The sequence below is a fragment of the Marmota flaviventris genome, chromosome 8, assembly GCF_047511675.1.
Source record: "Marmota flaviventris isolate mMarFla1 chromosome 8, mMarFla1.hap1, whole genome shotgun sequence".
In the NCBI taxonomy this organism is placed as follows: domain Eukaryota; kingdom Metazoa; phylum Chordata; class Mammalia; order Rodentia; family Sciuridae; genus Marmota; species Marmota flaviventris.
The window spans coordinates 2,900,977-2,921,116 of NC_092505.1; the positions used below are offsets into that span (position 1 = coordinate 2,900,977).

The window sequence follows — 20,140 nt, forward strand, 5'->3', positions numbered from 1 at the left end:
ATACAGATAAATTCTAAACATTTTAAGTATACATTCAGGTGATGAACTTTCTTTATAGGTTCATATTTGGTCACTGAAACAAACGTGGACATCACAACCACTACTGATGGGGGATACAGTTCCAAGTTGGGACGCCATGGCCTGAACCCCCCCAGCGCCTGGCCGAGGCAGGCAGGCTCCCTCCTGTCTGCACAGCGGGATCTCTGAGCAACGGTACCCCACATGGACAAGAGTGAACGTACCAGCTCCATGGTGAGGTCACCCCAGTGATCACGAGACCCAGAGAGGCTGGGCAGATGACATCGGCAGTCCATGTGACAGACGACAGTGTACTGTCACCGTTGCAGGGACGTTTAGCCAAGGGCTGGGAAAGGGCCTGAAGCCAGTGGACACTGGGCAAAGAACAGACTCCAGCCAGGAGGGACTGGAAAAGCACACTAAGGAGCCAGCCCCGGGAGAGGCCATCTCTACCCAGCAGTCTAGCAGCATTTAAACCTGATGGCAGGAGGCTGAAAGGGCCTGGGGACAGCGGGTGGGTGTGACGGCGTGACCTTGACAAGCAGCCCAGCTGCACAGATCAGACTGTGCAATCCTCGCCTGGTGAGAGAGCTGAGGCACCACGGGTCTAGATTAAACGTCAGACCCGGGACCGGCAGATGTCATCTGTCACGTCACTCACTTGCTTGTTCATTCGTTCCCTGCTCTGTGGGGCCCACGCAGTCAGTGCTGGTGACGTCAGGGACCCAGAGGCTCCCGCCCCTAGGCACTGACACTGCAGGTCAGACTAGGCTGACAGGCAGGTGCTACCACGCAGGGCTCAGAGCTGCGAGTACCCTGCCACCAGGGGTGGAGGACACATGCACGTCCAGCAGTCTGAACACAGGCAATCCCAGCCCCCAGGCCACGCTGAAGTCCTCACCCCAAGGTGACAGTGACAGGAGGTGGGGACTCTGGGAGGTCATCGGGTTTGGGTGAAGTCATGAGGAAGGGGCCCCATGGATGGAATTTTCGTCCTCCTAAGTGGACAGAGGGAACAGAAGTCCCTCTCTGTGCCATGTGAGGAGCAGAAAACAAGAAGCCTGCTGTCCGAGGAGCAGGAGGCCCTCCCGGGGACCCCCATCTCGGCTTCCTGCCTATTGCCTGAGCTGCGCATCTGGTCTGTGTCACAGTGACACTCGACGTCTCGTGCAGTTGTTATCGACTGCAGGGGTCCATCAGGTCACTGTCACAGACAGCAAGGTCACTATCACATAGAGCGACCTCACTTCCGGAAGAGGACAGCACAGAAAATGAGGGTCACGGCTCCAAACTGCAGCGCGAGCAGCACCTGGCCTGACACCTGTGTGGCGTGGCGAGCCTTCAGTCTCAGCACCCGTGGGGCATGAAGTGCTGGCACTCTGCGTGGGCACAAGGGCTCTACCCTCTCAGGAGCGGGTCCCCTTCCAGAGGTGAGTCCACACCTGCACATCTCCCACCCTGCTCCTTCCTCGGCAGAGACTGTGTCATAAACGCTGTCTGGCCCAGGTCAGATAAGCAGGGTTGGTAGACCCACGTGGGCTTGAAGAGAGGTCCAAGTGGCGGGCGGAGCTTGAAGCCTGGGGAGGTTAGGGACCTCACTGATAGCCACGTGGGACAAGTTGGGGGCCAGGGCCGGCCTTGGGACCAGGGCCCCTGCGGAGTCCCTGGGTCAGCACTGCTCAGGCAGGAGAGAGGCTGCCCCAGGGCTGGAGGATGGGAGCGAAGGGGCCATGAGGAGAGGGGTGGCGGCCTCTGCTCCCCTCTCCCCTCCTTCCCTGTTTTCTGCTCCTGCAGCTCTCTGCTGTGAGTGGCACTCAGGACGGGCATCGGTGGTCAGGGGAGCCTGGGTCCTAGTGGACACAGGAAGGGGCTTCCTCTGCCCTCCCCTGAGAGGGAGCAAAGGCTTTTCTTTCCTCCTTGTCCTTCTTCTTGGCCCCTAAAATCAATGCTGGAGGTGGCAGGGGTGGTGACTAGGACCAGGAGAGAAGAGTCCAGGGGCTGGGGTGGATGATTGCACTTTGGTGGGGCTGGGACAGAGCAGGAGGGGGCATCTCTGGGCAGGATGCTGAGGATGCCCCGTGGCCCTGATGTGCGGCAGGCTTGTCCAGACCCTCTGTGGCTGCAGTGCCCTGGGGCTGCTGGCCCAAGGGCCATGTGACCTGCTCAAGCACCCCACCAGTTTGGGTGAGCTGAGCAAGGAGAACAACGGGCCAGTCGCAGAGGCGAAGGCGGGTGTGGACCTGGACATGGACTCCGGGCAGCTGTGGACCTCCCAGGCGCTGGGGCCAGGCTCCCAGGGCTGCGTTTCTTGCCGCTGGGGATTATCTTGACTGCTGGTTCCCTGATCCTCTCACAGAAGTGATGCTTTGAGCCAGCTGCAGCGCCTCTGGGCTGGAGAAGCTCCTGGTTCTGGGTCAAGTCCCATCCTCATCCTTCCCCAGCAACAGGGGAAGCCACTCCCTCTTTGGAGGATAAGCTTGCCTTGAGCTTCTGTGGTGTCTGAGCTGGACAAAGAGGCTTGGAGCCAGCCCAGAACCCAGAGGCATTGACCCCAGCAGTGGGACGGCCACTGGGCCACCCTGCATGTGTGTGGCAGACAGCTGTGTTGCTCACAGGTGGCTGACCCCAGAGCCAGCAGGAGCGCCTGCGTTCTGTCTGTGTGGGCTGCTCTGCCCTCCCTCTCCATAAGCTCTCACCCGCCCTGATGTCTCTGCACGCGATGCCAGCGTCGGTTCTCCTTCGCCAAGGGGCCGGAGGCCGCAGTGACAGAAACAGAGGGGGGCCGAGAGTAAGAGGACCCCTGGGTGAGCTGGACAGCACTGCATCCAGGGCCCCTCCCTGGGGGAGAGCTCTGGGGTTGTCCAACTGGAGTAAGGATGTGTCTTTATGTTTCTGTTGGTCGTTAGGAATCCAGGGTTGCTCGGGAGTCAGTCTGCTTTCTTGCCAGCTCCAAACAAGAGCAGGAGCCAATCACCCTGGGGTCCTGCAGCTGGCCTGTGGCTGCGGGGTGATTGCACATGCTGCTCCGCAGGCTCCCTGGGTGAACCCAACATCCCAGCAGCTGGGTTCCCAGCCACAGGAAGGGTGGGCTCTGGACCGGCAGAGGGGGAGGAACACAGAGGGAGCACAGGGTGGGGAAGTGCAGGGATGTATGCAGAGGGGAGGGGCCCGCTGGGCTGGGGACAAGGACATGAAGGTGGACTGGGGCCAGTGTTCCCAATGCAAGGTCTGGACCACACTCCACAGGTCTCCAAGAACTCTGTGCGGGGAGCAAGCAGGTGAGGGCTGAGTTTTCTGGAAAGCAGGACTGGAGTGGGGGTCCTTGATGGGGGCAGAGGACACTCCCTCCATGAGACCCAGGGTCTGAGCTGGGAGCTGGCCATACACTCTGGAGGAAGGCCTCAGGGAGGGGCGTGCTCTCATGGAAGGACCAGAAGACCACGGTCTAGGGGCGGGAACGGAGACAGAGAGGGCCAAGGAGCATTCAGCTGCAGGGACAGTGCAGCGGGACCACCCCCCTGATGGGGATGGAGGTAGGTCAGGAGCTCTGGGATCTGGAGAAGATCTCGTGAAAAGCCCCCGTGAACATGCAGCTCAAAGAATCCAGGTATGTGGACACCAGGCACCTGAGCAGACTCCCTGCCCAGAGGTAGTGCCTCAGTCCGAGGCTGCGGAGCCCAGGAGGAGACTGCGTCCAGGTAACGGCAGGGTCCTCACACTGCAGCATCTCTGTCTCCATCTGCATTAGAAAGGCATTTATCCAGATCCCGTGAGCAGAGTCGAGCTGAGCAGAGCCGGGCCAAGCACTTGTTCAGAGTGTAGGCTCTGGAGGGCTTTTTTTCTGGTGTGTCTGAGGCTTTCCTCGTTCAGGAGGCCCCAGGGCCAGGGTGGCAGGCTGGCCAAGGTGTGCTGCCCCAATGTCCTGTGCAGTCCACCTGCCTCTGCAGACACCTGCTTGAACTCAGTGCAGGAGAGAAGAGCAGCTTTGCAGTCGGCTTGCACTGCGAGACCCCCGCCACTGAGGTGACTTCAGGCCTGAGAGGGTCAGGGGTGTCGGGGTCATGGGTCGGTCGGCAGCCCTCCCCTGGGAGGGGATCTGGGCAGGTGGGCTGGAGCGGAGATGTGTGTGCCCCGCTGGGGTCTTTGGGGAGTCCGTTAGTGGTGGCTCTGGGGAGTCTTAAAACTGAGAGTCAAAGCAAGAGGAGTGACCAGAGACTGTCCTCCAGACAGGAGAGCTGATGGGCATGGCTGGATGGAGGAGGCCTGGCTGAGGCCTTGAGGTGACGGGGACAGTGCTGGCCATGTCCACTGAGACCTTGCTGACCAGGACCACAGCCTTCCGCAAGCAGGAGGAAGGAGGTTTGCCAGGTGCCGGACACTCAGGTCCACATGCCTGCGGGGGCCAGTGGGGCCCGGATGGAGAGCTCAGCCCACCCTGTCACTGGAGCCCGAGTATCTTGACATTGTCATTATGTGCAAGGGCCTGCCTGGTGTGTGCTTCCTGTGTGGGCTCAGAGCTGCCCATGGACAACCGGGCTAGACGCTGATGACCAGACCAACAGGCTCCATAACCTGTAATGAGTCCTTGGAGGCTGGTCAGTGAGGAGCAGGGGACCCAGAGCCGGCCCTGAGGGGCAGCCTGCACCAATGACTCACCGACTCACCCCACCCCTGGAGAGAGCAGGGTGTGGACTTTGCCTTGCTCGGTGGCAAACGAGGTGCAGATGACTGGGGACTTCCAGGCTACCTGGTGAAGGGACCCGTCACTGGCTTGAGGGTTCCTGCTCCGTGTCCTCCTTGGGCCATGTTCTGCAGATTTTCACAGAGGCACGGTAGCCGACTGTTCCTCACCTTCTAGGCCCCAGCCACCTCTCCCTTCTGTGCCCAGAACGTTCCAGCATTGTCCCGAGTAGGTCAGTGCTCAGGGTCTCGAGGACTCTCCTAGAGCCCTTCCTGAGTTAGTGCAGGGACCCCAGGGCCTGGCACTGCCACGTAAGTGCTGCCATGTGCCTCCGTTTCCGGTCTGCACACGCCTCCTCACAGGCTCCGGTCGGGGAGGACACACGGATTCATGCAAGAAAACAAGAGAATCCCCCTGCCCCCGTCCTGCTCCCTCACCCCCCCACCACCCTGCGTAGAGTTCAGGCTTCCCCGCCGCAGTCAGTTAAAACCGCGGCTCAGGTGTCAGGTGGTGCAGCCGGGTCAGGAGTGAGCTGCAGAGCAGGCGAGCCGCCCCTTACCGTTCTGAATTTGCCGGCATGGTGGGGTCGATGGAGACCATGGCGTCGTCTGTGGTCAGGAGGGAGATGGTTGTGTTCCTGAAAGACACCCACGTCAGCCTTTCCCCCAGAGTCACGCACCTGCCCGCTGCCCCCACGGACAGGTGCAGAAAGAACCAGGACACAAGGAGAGGAGGGGCAGGCGTCCCAAGGGCAGCTGGCGAGGGCCAAGGGGCGGCAGGTGGTCCTCGACACACTGACCCACCCCGATGAAGCTGGTGGCTGAGTGCAGCCTGGGGCGGGAGAGACCTAAACAATTCAGAACAGGAACTGGAGCGCGTCTGACTGACAGAGACGGGGACTGGAAAACCCCGGGTCAAAGATCTGACCTGTGGTCTGCGCGGACCTGCGGGTCTGCAGAGGAGGGCTCGGGCTCACCCTCCTCCTCCAGGGCCACCTGAACTGCACAGAGCTCACCCTCCTCCTGACATGGTACGGGGAGTCTCCGCCAGCCTCCCATCTTTGGAGGCCTCTTAGAGCTGTGCTACCGCCACCGAGTTACTGAGGCTCTCTGCTCTAGTTGTGGATTTTTAAATCCCAGGCAATGAAGGTGTCAGAGGTGCCGTGAATACCAGAGTTGTGATGACGTGCACACATTTCTCAGCACAGTGCTTAGTACACTGTACCCCAAGATACCCCCAACGGTGAGCTGTTTTTGTTGCCAGGAACGGCCATCTGCCACGATTTCAGGCCCATGACCTCATCGAGTCTCCCTCTCCTTACCTGTCTGTGAAAAGCTTCCACTGTCCTCCTGACCCCTCTTCTTTGACCCTGACCCTAACTTGAGGGTTACTATGCCAGCACCACTCCTGATGGCCCTTTATGATCAGAAAGGTGGGGTGCAGGCTGAGCATCTCTTACTAAAAGCGGGAGACCGGAGCATTTTGGATTTGGGACTTGGTCGGATTTCGTGAAGCTTGTGTCTACTTAATGCGGTATGCTGGGGACAGGACCCAAGTCTCAACAGGAATCCACGTGCTTCCCCACAGGCAGCCTGAAGACACTGCGGTGCAGTGTTTCTAGTGTCCCTGTGTGTCACTGCGGCCTCACAGTGGCACTCAAAGCAGTTTAGGTTTTGGAGAATTATGGATTTCAGATTTTTGGATTAGAGATGCTCAACCCGTAATTAGAAATTCACTAGCTTGTTGTATGAACTTGATTTAGGAAAATAACTCCTAGGGAATCCCAAGGACTCTATTAGTCCCTCCACGTGGTGTGGACTGTCAGGAGTGAGATGAGCTGCCGCTTATCCTTCTGAACCAGTTCTGAATTCAGACTTTCCTGCAACGGTCAATTTAGAAAACCACGGACCTGTGTTCTCTTTTAATTGACTGCTGCAGGAAAGTCTGAATTCCACGCAGGGATGGGGAGTGCGGGCGGGACTAGGAAGGAGGAGGGTTGTCTTGTTCTTTCCCCCTCAAGAGGAGCATTGTGTTGAATGTTGACCCCTGGGACAGAAAAGCCACCTAGGAGGGTGAGGGGCTGGGAACACCCCCCCACACACACATCGCCCTCCTTTCTCCCACAGCAGGTGAACAACCGGAAGGGGAACCAGCCTGGGGAGGGCACTGGTGCCTCGTCTGGTCCAGTGGCACTCCTCTCCACGTGGACACAGCCAACACCTGCTGGGGCGGTGGCAGAGGTGTGCCCGTCCTCTGTGGGGCTTGGTTGGCTGACTTGGAAGAGCGGCCGTGGGGGGGCTGCCCATCTAAGCCCACTGGTAGCACTCACCGCGGCAGGCCCGTGGCGATGCAGAACAGGTCCATGATGTCGCTGGAGTTGCAGTACTTGCTGAAAACCACCTACAAAACAGAAGCCCGGGCGGTGAGGCACGGCGGGCAGCCGGTTTCCATGGCGACGTCAGATTCCCTGTGCTTCCTCTCTGTTCTGACCTGAGGCTTATTTTAAAAAGAAAAACCTTGATGCTGGGCTCTGGGATGTCCCACGCATGTCTCCTCACTTGGGTGATTCATACAGGTTGTGAAAACTTCATTCTTTTGTTGGGGTGTGAAAGATAAGGGACCCTGCCTGCGGCCAGTGACCTCACCAACGCCTGGTACAGAATCAGTGCCTGCGAGGCTTAGAGCTGCTGCATCCCAGCGAGTCTCCAATTATCTCGTGGGTCTCTGACATTAAAAAAGCAAATTTAAGCTCATTAACTTTAAAAAGATTGCCTTTTCAGATCTGGGGAACCGAGGGACTGAGACTGAATGACTAAATCAAAGAGGGGGGATCAGAATCTCAACAAAGCAGCTGGGAATAGCTGGTGTAAAACATGAATTGCATGTAAGATTACAGCACACACCGCCTGTGCTAGGCTGGGAAGAGAAAAACCCCAGTGTACATTGGTATTTCTTGTCCAGCAGGTCCAGACTGAGTTTTGGTCCTGCGCAGCCCTCTTGGGGTACAACAGTGCCCTCCCTTATCCATGATGTCACCTTCCAGTTACCTGTGGTCAACCAGGGTCTGCAATTATTAAATGGAAAATTCCAGGAATAAACAGTTCATAAGTTTTAGATTACATGCTCCATCCTGCCTACAACAGGTATCATCTCTCTGTCCAGAGTATCCACACAGTATGCACTACCTGCCTGTTATCACCTGGCTGTCTTGCTTATCAGGCTGACTATGGAGGCATCACAGTGTTTGTGTGCAAGTGACCCTTGTTTTACGTGATGCAGTAATTGATGTATTTTTTTAGTTGCTAATCTCTGTCTGTGCCTAATTTATAAATTAGACTTTTATCATAGTTATATATGTGTGTGCAGAAAAAAAATATATCTACAGGTGACCCCTCCAGCTCTTGGCATCCACTGGGGGTACTGGGGGTGACTCCTCCAGGGACAGTCCACACCAGGCCCCATGTCCTCATAATGGCTGTGTTCCTTCAACATGTTCCCTGGCTACTGCTGTCCCTGGTCTTTTGCTAAACAGCATGAGCCCCCGGGGGTGGGTGAGGAGCAAGCCTGAGAAGATGGCTATTTTTTGGTGCCTGTCACATTATTATTATTATTATTACTTAGCTTAGTTTGCTTTTCCTGTTCTTGGAAACAGAGAGATATGGAAAACAGACTTTCCTCCCTAAACAGCCTTCCTATGGCCAGTGACACTTCCTGAGTGCCACTATTCCGGTAGCAACAAGGCAAAGAGCACACCCGCTCACACCTGTGTCCACCCTCGGAGCTGCACCACCAGTACTGCTGGTCAGCCCTGGTGCCCAGTCTGGCTGCTGGCCCAGCTCAGCCCTGGTCACCCTGGTCCTCTGGCCTCATCTCTGTCCCCTCCCCTGATGGCCACTTTGCCTTGCAAGGCCTGTGCTGGCTCCTCCTGCCCACAGGGTACGGGAGGTTCCAGGGTGTGTTCCCTGTAGCCTGTGTCCTGGCCCTCCCTGTCCCCCACCCCTGGCTCTTGGTCCTGCCTTCTCCTCATGAGTGGCAGGTGCCCCGACCTCACCGTCAGAGGAGGCCTGCCTTTACCGGCCCCCAAACCCGGCCTCGTTCCACCGTGCCCGTGTGCAGCATGGGCTCAGTTCACGCCCAGCCTTTCTGCCAGAGCCCAGCAGGGCTGAGTCTGGGGTCCCGGCTGCTGACCCACCGAGGTGGGCCAGGTTCTAGCTTTCCCATTTGGTCCTCTGAGCAGCTCATTCTCCTTGGGCCGATGTACTTTGTGGCTCACAGACTCCAGGCTGGAAGGTGCAGAAGAGGAGGGCAGGAAGCCTCTTTTTTTGAATATTTGATTTGCCTAAGACTTCTGGAGAAGGGGGACAGGTCCTGCAGAGCAAGGCCAACTCAGAGAGTGTCCAGTCCATAGCTGCTGAGGGCTTGCTGGCTAGGCCTGTTTCAAGGATGGATGTGGTTTTAATACCATCTCCCAATAGGATAGGGTCTACCATTACTCAGCAACAGCGTTGCGGCTCTGGGCGAGCCCAGCTCTGGGATTCCCACACAGTGGGTCCAGGTGGGGCCCCAGGAATCACCCAGATTTATGACAAAGGACTACAAGTGAAATCCAAAGGAAGAGCCTTGATTTCTCTGAGCTTGGCTTCCTGGCCTCAGGACAGCGTATAATGGAGGCTTTTAAAAGACTAATTATGAAGTCTCCCAGCAAACCAAACTCAAAAGAGGCCACTGGGGCACCCAACACTCCCGCCACCTCTGCGCAACAATCCTGCCACCTCGCCAGCCCAGCCCCACTGTTACTGAGAATGGTGCTTCTTTGAGACTCTTTTGGGCAAAAGGCGGGAGGTTGCAAGGAAATTTGGAATAAGCAAGAAAGATTTCACTGGAGGCCTCCAGGGGAGAAGGATCCTTGTCTCTGGTACATCCCTCCTCCTCCTCCTCTACTCCAGGACGGGTTTGGTTTCCATGGCTCTCTGGAACTGGTCGTGACATCTTACCAGTTCCCTCATTCAATTAAGGAGCCAAGGGAAGATCTGTGACGTGGGGTCATTACATATCTTTTGTCCTTGTGAATTAGCCTGCAGCAGGGCCAAGGGAGACTGAGCAGGAAGCTCACAGGAGCCCCGAGGATGGGGCTGTGTCAGGGAAGCACCCAGCCTCGACCAGCTGTTACCAACTGGGACCCCTGCCCGCCACCGCTCATGGCCCCAGAAGGCCCCAGGGCCGCGTGTCAGGAGGCACAGGGATGCACAGCCACATGCTGAACAGCTCTGTAAACCTTCTGTCCTTCATCCAGAAACAGAGAACACACACACACACACACACACACACACACACAGCTAATGAGCTGAAATGTAAGCAGGAGACACAGAGGCACCAAGAATTTGGTGTAGCCATCCAGCTTGGGGGCATATCAGCACTGGAGGTCATAAGCAAGCGTGGCAAGCCACCCCGAACCTTCCATGTGGTTTGATTGGCATGCTGTGATACTAGAACGAGATGGGAGATAAATGAGAAGACAGAGCCCTGCTCTCGGCCGGATATTGATCCTTCATCCATGTTCAGCTGAGCCCTCTGCGAGTCGGAGAACTGCGGTGTCTGGGAGCCTTGGGATGCCCGCGGGGGAGGATCCTGTACTCGCCGGGCACCAACCACAAGCCAGGAGCCACTTGAAAGTGGGGACACAGGAAACTGAGGCACACAGAGCTGCCCGAGCTGCCCAGGCCCAGCCAGCCAGGGGTGGGTGTCTGCTGACCCCCAGGGGCTGCCTGAGGATGCTCTTCACTCAGCCCAGCCTCCCTCTGGAACCGTGTCAGAGCGGTGGATTTGGGGTTGAAGTTCTGCCCTTAACATCACCCCTTCACCTGCTGTCTCCTCCTGCACTCTCGGGGCAAGACTGTGACCACAGGAACCTCAGTTCACCAATCTGTAAACAACTGCAGTATCAGTATCACCTTCCTCTCAGGGCGGGGGGAGCAAGCGTGCAGGGGGCATGTGAGAGAATTACTCAGCCAGACAGGGTGGTGCACACCTCCGATCCCAGCTACTCAGGAGGCCAAGGCAGGAGGACCGCAAGTTCAAGGCCAGCCTCAGCAACTTAGACCCTATCTCAAAATTCAAAAATACAAAGGGCTGGGGATGCAGCTTGGTGGTAGAGCACCCCTGGGTTTAATCCCTAGGACAACAGAAAAAAATGACTCAAAAGCCCACCGGGCTGAATACAAAATTCAACTTCATGCCTGTTGACTACCCAGGTGGCTCTGAAGTGCTCTGATAGTGGTGCAAGGCTCTCGCAGTCTCACGGTCTCCAAGTGGCCAAATGCCCACGGTGATCTTTCACCACCTGACTATTTTAGTGGGAGGCCACACTCCCACCTGCAGATCTCCTGCACTGGGGAGCAATGGTGTGTGGCTCAGCTCCTCCGTTCCCAGGGCTTGTCCGGGAAAAGTTGCCCCCTTGCCCTTGGGAAGGCAGGAGAGGCCCCCAGGGGCACGCTCGCAGCCAGGGTCCTGTGGCAGTCAGTCCAGGGCAAGAGTGGCTGTGGCTGAGCACACCTGGGCGCTCTGGGCCAACTCGGGGTTTCTTGGGTGTGCAGGGCTCCTGTGGGCCAGGAAGGCAAAGGGGGGACCCAGGACAATCTCTGCCCAGTCCCTGGGTGGGTTGTCATGGCATGGCCCTGTCAGGTTGGCTGGATGGGGGACCTATGTGACAAGCATCCCCTGAGCTTCTCCTTTCAAGTGGAGACTTAGGAGCAAGAGCCGGGGGACTGCAGTGGGCAGCCTGCACCCACCATGGCACATGGGGTCTCACTGAGTGGCATCCAGCCTGCTCCCTAGAGCCCTGGACAGGACGCCGTGGCTCCTGGCGATCCTGCCCTGCCCCCTTGACCTACCACTACCCAGCTGGTGACCAATCTCACTTCCCCCAAGAGACTCTTACTGAGAGTTGGAGCTGGTGGTGAGCTCAGTGTCACAGGGCCTCCTTGCTGGGATGTTCACAAGTGGCCACCTGAGGGAAGAGTAGGAAGGAGCAGCGCCCAGGGAGGGACAGGGCAGGAGCCGAGGGCACGGAGGGCAGGGGAGGCTGCAGAGGAAGGGAAGTGGACGGCTGGCCGCCATGGGAGACTGATCATCCCGCGCCCACCTCGCTGCACCTGAGCTCAGGCCACCTGCAACTGGCACAGGAGAGACGCTGCCTGCAGTTCAGAGTGTCTCAACCAGAACCCTGAGCAGGGCAGGGACCTCCAGGTGGCCTCTGGCTGGAGACACAGGAAGAAGGAATGAGTTTCTGAACTGGCTTTGAGGCTGGGTCCAGAGGCCTCTTCTGGGGACGCGGCTCTGCTGACAGAATGCTGAGTGGTTTGGGGCTCCCTTTGGTCTCTGCACACCCCATCCAAAGACTGCGCAAGGGGACGCAGTAAGGGACCTCTCGGGTTTCCATTCCGAGGCCCACTAGGTGCATCTGCACTCCACAAGGCAGAAGCCCCAGATGGCCAGGTTTCCCATCCGTTCAGCTAAGGGAGGTGGATCCTGGCTACACTCCAGCTCCGGGTGCTCCGGTCTTACCGTAAAACCAGAGCACAGAACAAAGGGTTCCCGCGTTCCTCCGAAGGCTTCTCGCCAGCCTCCCACCCTGTAAATGCGGCTGTGATCTCAGTACGCAGTGCGGCAAGATTGGGAAGGGCGCCGTGAGGGTAGAGGAGACAGAGTGAGGAGGCGCTGGTGGTGGAGCGCAATTCAGGCTGGATGACATGCCCGGAATGGCAAACAGGACAGACGAGAGGCAGCCACGCAGATGAGAGCCCTGTGCACTGCAGGGAGGACCTCGGGAAGAGGCCAGGGTGCACCCTGGGGTCCACACCACGACCAGGGCTGAACCTCCTGCTGGTTGGGGTCTCTAAGGTCACAGGTGACCTGAGCTTCACGGCTCAGCTTGGCTTTAGGGATGTGAAGGGTGCAGTTAAGGCCGAGCTGCCTTTTGGGGGCTTGGAGTGGGCCAGCCCAGCGAGGTTCCTCTGCTACAGTTCTTCAGCCCAGGAGCAGACCCAGCAGCGGGGCTGAGGACAGTGACAGGCCCAGGTTTGGAGGAGCACACATCAGGCTCTGAGCCCGGCACTCGGGAGAGGGGCTGGTGTGCACCACCTTTTTGAACCCCCCCATCTCTGGACCTGGCCCCAGCACCTCATCTGCATCTGGCTCTGTGGCAGGCCCAGCACCTGCCGGGCTCGTGTGGCCCTTGCCACGTGGTCCTGGCAGCTACATCTGTGTCTAGACACGGAGGCCGGGTATGGCTCCTGGGAGACGCTGGCTGTACATCAGGAGTCCTGTTCCATTTGTCCAGCTCAGTTCCGAAATTTGGAGGTGTGCGTTCAAGGATGCCCGCCCCCTACGCATACTACGTGAAATTTGCATGAATATTCACACACGTGGGAAGGTTTTTTTTAAAAATTTTGTGGAGAGCTGGTTTAATTCCATCGCTGGCTTCCCTTCTGCTTCTCCCTGTTCCTTTCTCAAGGTGGCTGACCCAGGACCCTTGGAGGCCATCTGCGGGCCCAGCCTGCTTCCCAGGAAGGGCAGCTCAGGTAGGCATTCCTGCTGGGTGCAGGGCAGGCAGGACGCTGAGGACGCCTGGCACAGTGCCCTTGGATGTGGGTGTGAGATATAAGAAGGACTCTGTTGTCTCTGCCCTATTCACCCTAGACACTGCGGCTTCTATTCAATGCAAATGGGGTTGGTAATGGCTGCCAGGAGAGTGTTCCCTCTTCTGGGCAATGAGGAGCTGGGCAGAAGGGCTGGAAATCACAGAGCAGATGGAGGCAGCCAAGCCCCTGGCTCTCCATGCTCTGAGCTGATCATCTCCTGTCCCGGGAGGGAGTTCCATTTCCTAGTTCTGTTGGAGGCACAGTCCTACAGCTGCCTCGGGAATTTCTTGCTGCTCTGTCAGGTTTGGACTGGCACAAAGTCAAGGACGACCAGGAACCGTGGCTTCCTACACAGGCACCGTTGATTCTACGTTAGGAAATGCTCCAAATCCTGGACAGATACACCAGCACGTGGCAGTTAGGGTTTGGGTTCAGCCCGGCAGGCTGCAGGGGTGAGAACACCCAACCCAGCCCTGCGGGAGCAGCCATGGCCAGGGTGCCCTGGGAGGACGGTCACATCCTCACCAAGGAGATGGTCCTACAAGGCTGGGGAACCAGACAGCGTGAGTTTTCTTTCCACATCCCTGAAAACACATGTCACCTCTCAAATCATTAAAAAACATGTCGGGCAAGTCGCGCTTTGGGGTTGGCTGTTGTAAAACACACAATTACGTTCACCATCTCGTGGTTATTGCTTACTCCAACTGTGCAATTTTTCTATTCAACTGCCTTAGCAACAGTTTTCAGGGAGCTTCTTTGAACTTGGAGTAACAAATCTCCAGCAAAATTCCCTCGTTTCAATTCTTCTGTGGTCTCTCCTCCGAGGATTTTAAATGGCCACTGTTGCAGATGAGGGCCAGGGCATGTGGTATCTGATGCCGAGCCCCTGGCGGGTAGAGGGAAGAAGGAATCCCTCCTCCTCAAAGCCCCGCCCAAGGCGGGAGAGGTCCCTCACAGGGACCTGGCCCTGTGAGGCTGGCTGGACACCCCACCCTGCCACCTTCACTGCCCGCTCTCTGGCTAGATTTGAAGTGGCCATTGATCTCAGCCCTTTGGGAATCTCATGTTTGGATTTACTGAGTACCTTGAGGGTGCTGGTTAATTATAAATGTCAAGTTGACACTAGAGGTATTCCAACCAACCAGAATAAGGGTACTGATTCCAAAACAGCCACACGGCCTCCGAGAAACTGAAGGCAAATACTGGGGACTGGCCATGGGCAGCAAATACTGGAAATGGCCCAGCGCCCTACTGTGGGGAAACGTTAGGCCAACGGCCACCTCCATGCCCCAGAACACTACCTAGCAAGGAAATGGGGCCATTGACACATGGAAAGGTGCATGGGTCTCGAGAGAACTATGCTAAGTGAACCACGCCCATCCCCAAAGGTCACATTCTGCAAATTCCATGTGTATAACAGTTTTTAAATGACCAAAATTCAGCCACAGAGATGAACGTCCTCTAGGAGTCTGGCGGGAGTGGGTGGAAAAGGGACCCCCAGAGTGATGAACAGGTCTAGTGACTAGGCAGATGAAGAGAAGAACCCGCACAGACGTCACCATGTGTAGAACCAAGTGTAGACACCGTGCGGAGCTGCATCCTGCAACACTCCCCGGGAGCACGGGCACCCTGGGCTCCCCGTTCTCCCTACTGCCCCAGTGTGCCCAGGAGTTTATGTGAACAAGGGACAGTGTGCACCCTGGGGGCCGCAGCCCCATCTCCAGAACTGCTCTTAGGGAAGCAGCAAGAACCAGCATGGTGGCACGAGTGTCCGTGAGGCGCCAGGTGCTGCCTGGTGCCTCCTCGGAATCCTCTCTAGATTTCACAGCAAGCAGGTCACGTCAGGCTCCTGCCAGAACCCTGCCGGGTGCGGCCGCTGCACTAGCAGAGGCACATCGAGGGCTGCCCCTGCGCATGGTGCCTGGCCTACCGCAGGGAAATGGGGGACGCTGTCTTCATACGCAGGAGACAGTGATGGTTTAGGACGTCTCCACGAGATAATGGAGGCTGTGGAATCATGTTCTTAAGACCGTTCAATGCTGCTTTGGGAGCTGCTCCAACGTACCCAAATGAAAACAGTAGGGCACAAAACTGTAAGAGCAAGCCACACACGCACGTTCACACATGCACAGACACACAGATGCATGCACACCTGCACGAGAAATAGCAGCAGGCCCGGCCCTGAGACCAGAGCATCAGCTCCCTCCGGGTGCTGGGGTAATGTTGTAATCTCTTCCTGGTACCAGTCTCCATTTTTCTCATTTCCGATGATGAATATGTAGGACTTTTATAACCAAGGAAAAAGTCACAGAGCTCCCCAAGCCAAGGGAGCCGCAGGAAACAGAACCAGCTTATGAAATGCACTGCTGCATTTACATAAGATCCTCCCGAGAAAATGAAAGGTCTTTACCGTTTTTATTGGGAAAGAATACTCTTCGGCATTAAGCCAAACACATGAGGAAATTAAACGACCGTTAGCCAAAGGATGGGAATCAGAACTTAAATAGCATAGAGCTGGGAGTGCGGGGGGACTGGTGTGAGAGGGAGGCGCCAGGGGAAAATCAGAGAGGTGGGAAGACGCAGAGGGGCCGAGGGTGGAGGAACAAGAATCCGATCAGAGGAGGAGGCCGGGCTCCTGGGATGGGGAGGAGAAGTTCCGAGGTTGTGCCCTGGTCAGGAGTATAGGTGGAGCGATTTCACAAAAACCAAGGGCTTGAGAGGCCCATGTGCCTGGTGACCCCAAGGGCATGCAGGAAGGGCAAGAGAAGCTGTCCCACCAGTCTTCCTTCCCAACAGTTGCACTGAATCCTGAGCCAAAGCCCTGCAGCCAGGCCTCTCTGCCCAGGGGCCAGGACTCCACAGAACCCTCCCTTCCTAAAGCTGCAGCCATCCTGGGACCACCGAGCCCACGTATACCTGGAATGAGGAAGGGTGTGGTGCCTGGGGGCTCCGAGGGGGCTGCAGAGAGCTGGGCGCAGCTCCACTCTCTCCAGTCCAGCAGGAGGACAGGGCCTTTTCTAGGTAGGCAGGGGCTCCTGCTGGCCCCTGCGGCTCTGGGCCAGGGCTTGGAATTCAGGCTCGTTCGTTCTCTCTGAGTGCACTTCTGCCTCTCAGAACCTCAACTGAGCACCGTCCGCAGGGTGGGAAGGCCCAGGCGGGTCTGAGACCCGAGCGTCCTACCGCTTAGTGAGTCAGGGGCCGCACTGCCAGCACTCGGGCCTTGCTGCACCTGCACAGCAGCCCAGGGGGATCTTCCTCTGACCATGCGCAGGGGGTACTTGGCTGGCTGTCCCAACTGAGCGGCCCAGGGCTGGCCAGATCCATGTTCTGGCTGTCTCACACCTCCAGGATGGCCCTGGGCTGTGCACTGATCCAGGTGTGTTGACTCTCAACACAGGTGCAGGGAGGGCAGAGGAGCAGGTAAGGAGGGGTCGGGCGTGAGCTGGGCTGCAGCCCCTCCCCTTGCCAGCCTGACCCAGGGGAGAGTTCTCAACCTTTCTGAGGCTCTGAACCTTCAGCTGTGAGGTGGGGTCATCCCACCTGGCCTACGGAAGTGCTGGGAGGATCCACCCCGGCAGATGGAGGGCCTGGTGCATGGGAAGTTCTCAGCAAAGTGGCAGCAAACTTGTGGGTCACCTTCCTCCCGCTTCCTCCTGCAGAGGCCACCTCACCAGCAAGGGCAGGGAGGAGGCCTAGCCTCGACTGGTCAGCTCTTCTGGGTTTTCTTCTTGGCATAAACATGGAGGCCACCTCGACTGGGGATGCTGCAGGAAGAGGCTGATTGCTCCAGCTGGCCTCCAGGCCTCTGGTCCCTAGGATCAGCCACGCAGGAGTAGCTGAACCCAAAGCCTGATAGGGTAAAGGATCGGTGACCTCACCCCATTAGTGCTGGTCTCTTCTTCCTTAGACAGGACAGGAGTCTTGGGGAGAGAAGGTCCTATTGCTGGACCCAGGTCAGCCCCTCGGCACCCTTCCATGCCGGACCTGTCCATCGTGGTGAGCGGGGAGTGCTGGTGCTAGAGTGTCCTCCTGTGAGCACTCGGTGAGGGTGGGTTTTGTGGTCTGTGGTTTATGCCCTGTGATAACTGTGCCAACGCTGCCCTTACCACCATTGCCACCAAACAACCAGGGCTGACTCACCATCAGGCCAGAAGCAAAGCCACGCACCTCAGAAGCCCTGGGTCCTCATGGGGACCCCACAGCTCAACGTCATCATCATCTTAACAGCTAAGGGCACTGGGGAGACTGAAGAACCCAGCCTGGCCTGGGCACTGGATCCTGATGCAAACCCGGACTCACCTGGTTCTGAGCCCAAGGCGTAGGACACCCTTGCACCTGAGATCAGTCTGCATGGAGCAGCGGTGGCCTCTGGCCTCTGCTATTGTCCCTCCCCAGAAGCAGAATATGCACCTTCTGTTTGAGAATTTTCATGTTCTCAAATTAGGATATTCTTGACTGCACTCAGAATGAATATTGATTTAGTTCCTCCCCCCCTCAAGGAAACCAAACCAACTCAAGTTCCTTTTAGTTTGCCTCTCGTAGACTGTGATTCATCTCTTATAGCTTTTCTGAGCTACTAAGTTTTTACATAAGCTGCCAGGGACTTCTGAGAGGCTTCCTCCGTCCCCAGAGCAGTCACACAGTTCAGACTGACTCCTGGATCCACACAGAGGCCTGGAGTGAGGACTTGGCCAGACCCACCCTCAGGGACCACCAAACTCCAACCCAGGGTGCAAATCTTCCATTTTCTTTTCAGCATCTGAGAATTAAAACCATTTAATACAAAAAATAAGCTCAAAAGAGATTAGGACCAAAATTCTACATCCTACTGTTTTACTTATTTCTTCCCCACAAACGTACATGTTCACTTAAGAAAGGTTCACAGCTACCATCCATCTTCCTGGTACCTATGCATCCCTCATCGATCTCTATCTGCACTGACACATCCATCTATGTATTCTGCAACTTGCCTCTAATTATGAATTACATATAATGATACATGATTCTGCCTCTTGCTTCCAGAATACTTACGATACCGTCCCATTCAGAATGGGCTAACACTGAACACAGGTAACCACACTTTCTTGGTTGGTAAAATAAAATCTGTATTAGGCCTCATATTCATTTCCAAAGTAGGAAATATTTTTCAGGTCATGTTTGAAAAAGAATATAAAAATAATTACGAAATTCTCCACTTATTACTAAGCGTCCCTGACCCTTTCTTTAAAAGATAGCCCTGGTCCTCTGGGAAGCACTCAGACACCCACATTACAAGGACCGTGCGGCACAACCTGGCCCCATCCCGTGGCTCAGCACTACCCTTCCCCTCTTGCTCCCGTCCGGTGCTCCCCAGGGGAGATTTTTAAGCTCACTCTAGACGGTATGTTATTCCATGTGTATCTCAGTGGGGTCTGTAACGCCAGCATTCCTCCCCTGGTCTAAGATAACCACAATGTGATCAGAACCCAGGAAGGAAGCCACCGTCCCTCCTCACGTCTCAGGTTGGGTGACATCCACCTGTCTACACGCACACCTTGGAGCCATGCTTTGAGATCAAAGATAACACGTGCTCTTCAATAAGTCAATGGTATGAAAAGGGGATGAAAGATCAGGAGACACGCCCCAAAACAAAATGAAGCACCCACCCAGGGCGACGTGTGGGCCTTGTTAGGGTCCTGGCTAACAGATGGGGGGTCCTCTTTCCTTTTCTTGCCGTTTATTTGTTGAAACACACTTTCTTTGTGTCCACCCTTCAAGGTGGACATCTACGATGCTGGGGCTTTGCAGGTAGCGAGGCTCACAGAGTTAGTAAGGCCTCACGACAGGGGAGGGAAGGCCAATGCCCGTGTCCTCAGGGGCTGACTCATTACAAAGGCTGGAGAGCACGCCACCTGTGGGGACAAACCACCGTGAGGTGGCCAGGGGAAGGCATGGATGGCGGGCAGAGGGCAGGTGGCACGTGTCCAGAGCCTCCTGGCGTCATGGAGAGGCGGTCTGAGGAGATCTGATGGAGGCCCCTGAGCCCCACCCTTGCTGCCCTGGCAGAGCTCGACGGTCACCATGAGATGACCCACTGAACAAGCCACCTTGCCCACGCCTGAGATGACAGACCTAGGAACAGGAAGGCTGGCTCCTGGTGTAGTCCACAGTCAGTGGCCCGGCCCCGAGGCAGCACACCTTGGTGGAGTGTGGGTGGAGCGGGCTGCTCACATCATGGCTGGATGCGAAGGGGAGAGAGGAAGGTGTCACCCAACACCTCCCTCCAGGTCCATGCCCAGTGGCTGGGGCCTCCCCAGGCTCCACCTCTTAAAGGGCCCACACTCCCCCACAGTGCCATGGGCTGTAACCAAGCCCTGATCAAGAGGCAGGTTTGCTTAGCACATCGTGAGTGAGTTCAGTGAAACCCGGCAGGGTTAACAGGAGGCAGTGAGGGAGGGCAGAGGTGCCAGCCATACACACAGGAATAGGGGTGGACGTGCAGAAGAGGCAGGCCCCGAGGAGGTCAGAACACAGGGACAGGGTGGAAGCGAGCTGGAGGAGAAAGCAAGGCACGGTCTCCTCAGGCCTGCTCTGCCCTGCAGCCCAAGGGGCCTGCAGCATGTGAGGCTGCAGCCTCGGGTGGTGGCCAGGTGCAAGCCGGGCCAGGAGGGGATTTACACCTACCTGGCCAACGGCCTGCAGCAGCTGAAAGACCTCCCACCCCTGAAGATATCCCCGTTGCCACCCTGCACCCCGTGGACAGTGCCCTATGTGCTCAAGTCTCTGCAGATGGAACTAAACGAATGATTTTGAAAGGAGATAA

General features: G+C 56.9%; 1 protein-coding gene and 1 long non-coding RNA gene across 5 annotated transcripts in view; one reads left to right on the forward strand and one right to left on the reverse strand.

Annotated features, from left to right (window-relative positions):
* The window catches only part of Pde9a (phosphodiesterase 9A), an 84,800-nt gene that overhangs the window by 51,728 nt on the left and 12,932 nt on the right, over positions 1 to 20,140 (reverse strand). For all 4 annotated transcript variants that reach the window (XM_071615004.1, XM_027929015.2, XM_027929013.2 and 1 more), the window contains exons 2-3: positions 7,029 to 7,099; positions 5,259 to 5,336 (exon numbers count right to left, since the gene is read on the reverse strand). In XM_071615004.1, the coding sequence (XP_071471105.1) occupies positions 5,259 to 5,336; positions 7,029 to 7,099 (149 nt within the window). The remainder of the gene's footprint in view (positions 1 to 5,258; positions 5,337 to 7,028; positions 7,100 to 20,140) is intronic.
* Positions 644 to 13,899, forward strand: LOC114087544 (uncharacterized). Its single transcript, XR_003581855.2, has 3 exons — positions 644 to 1,448; positions 13,212 to 13,278; positions 13,641 to 13,899. It is a non-coding gene; the product is annotated as an uncharacterized lncRNA (long non-coding RNA).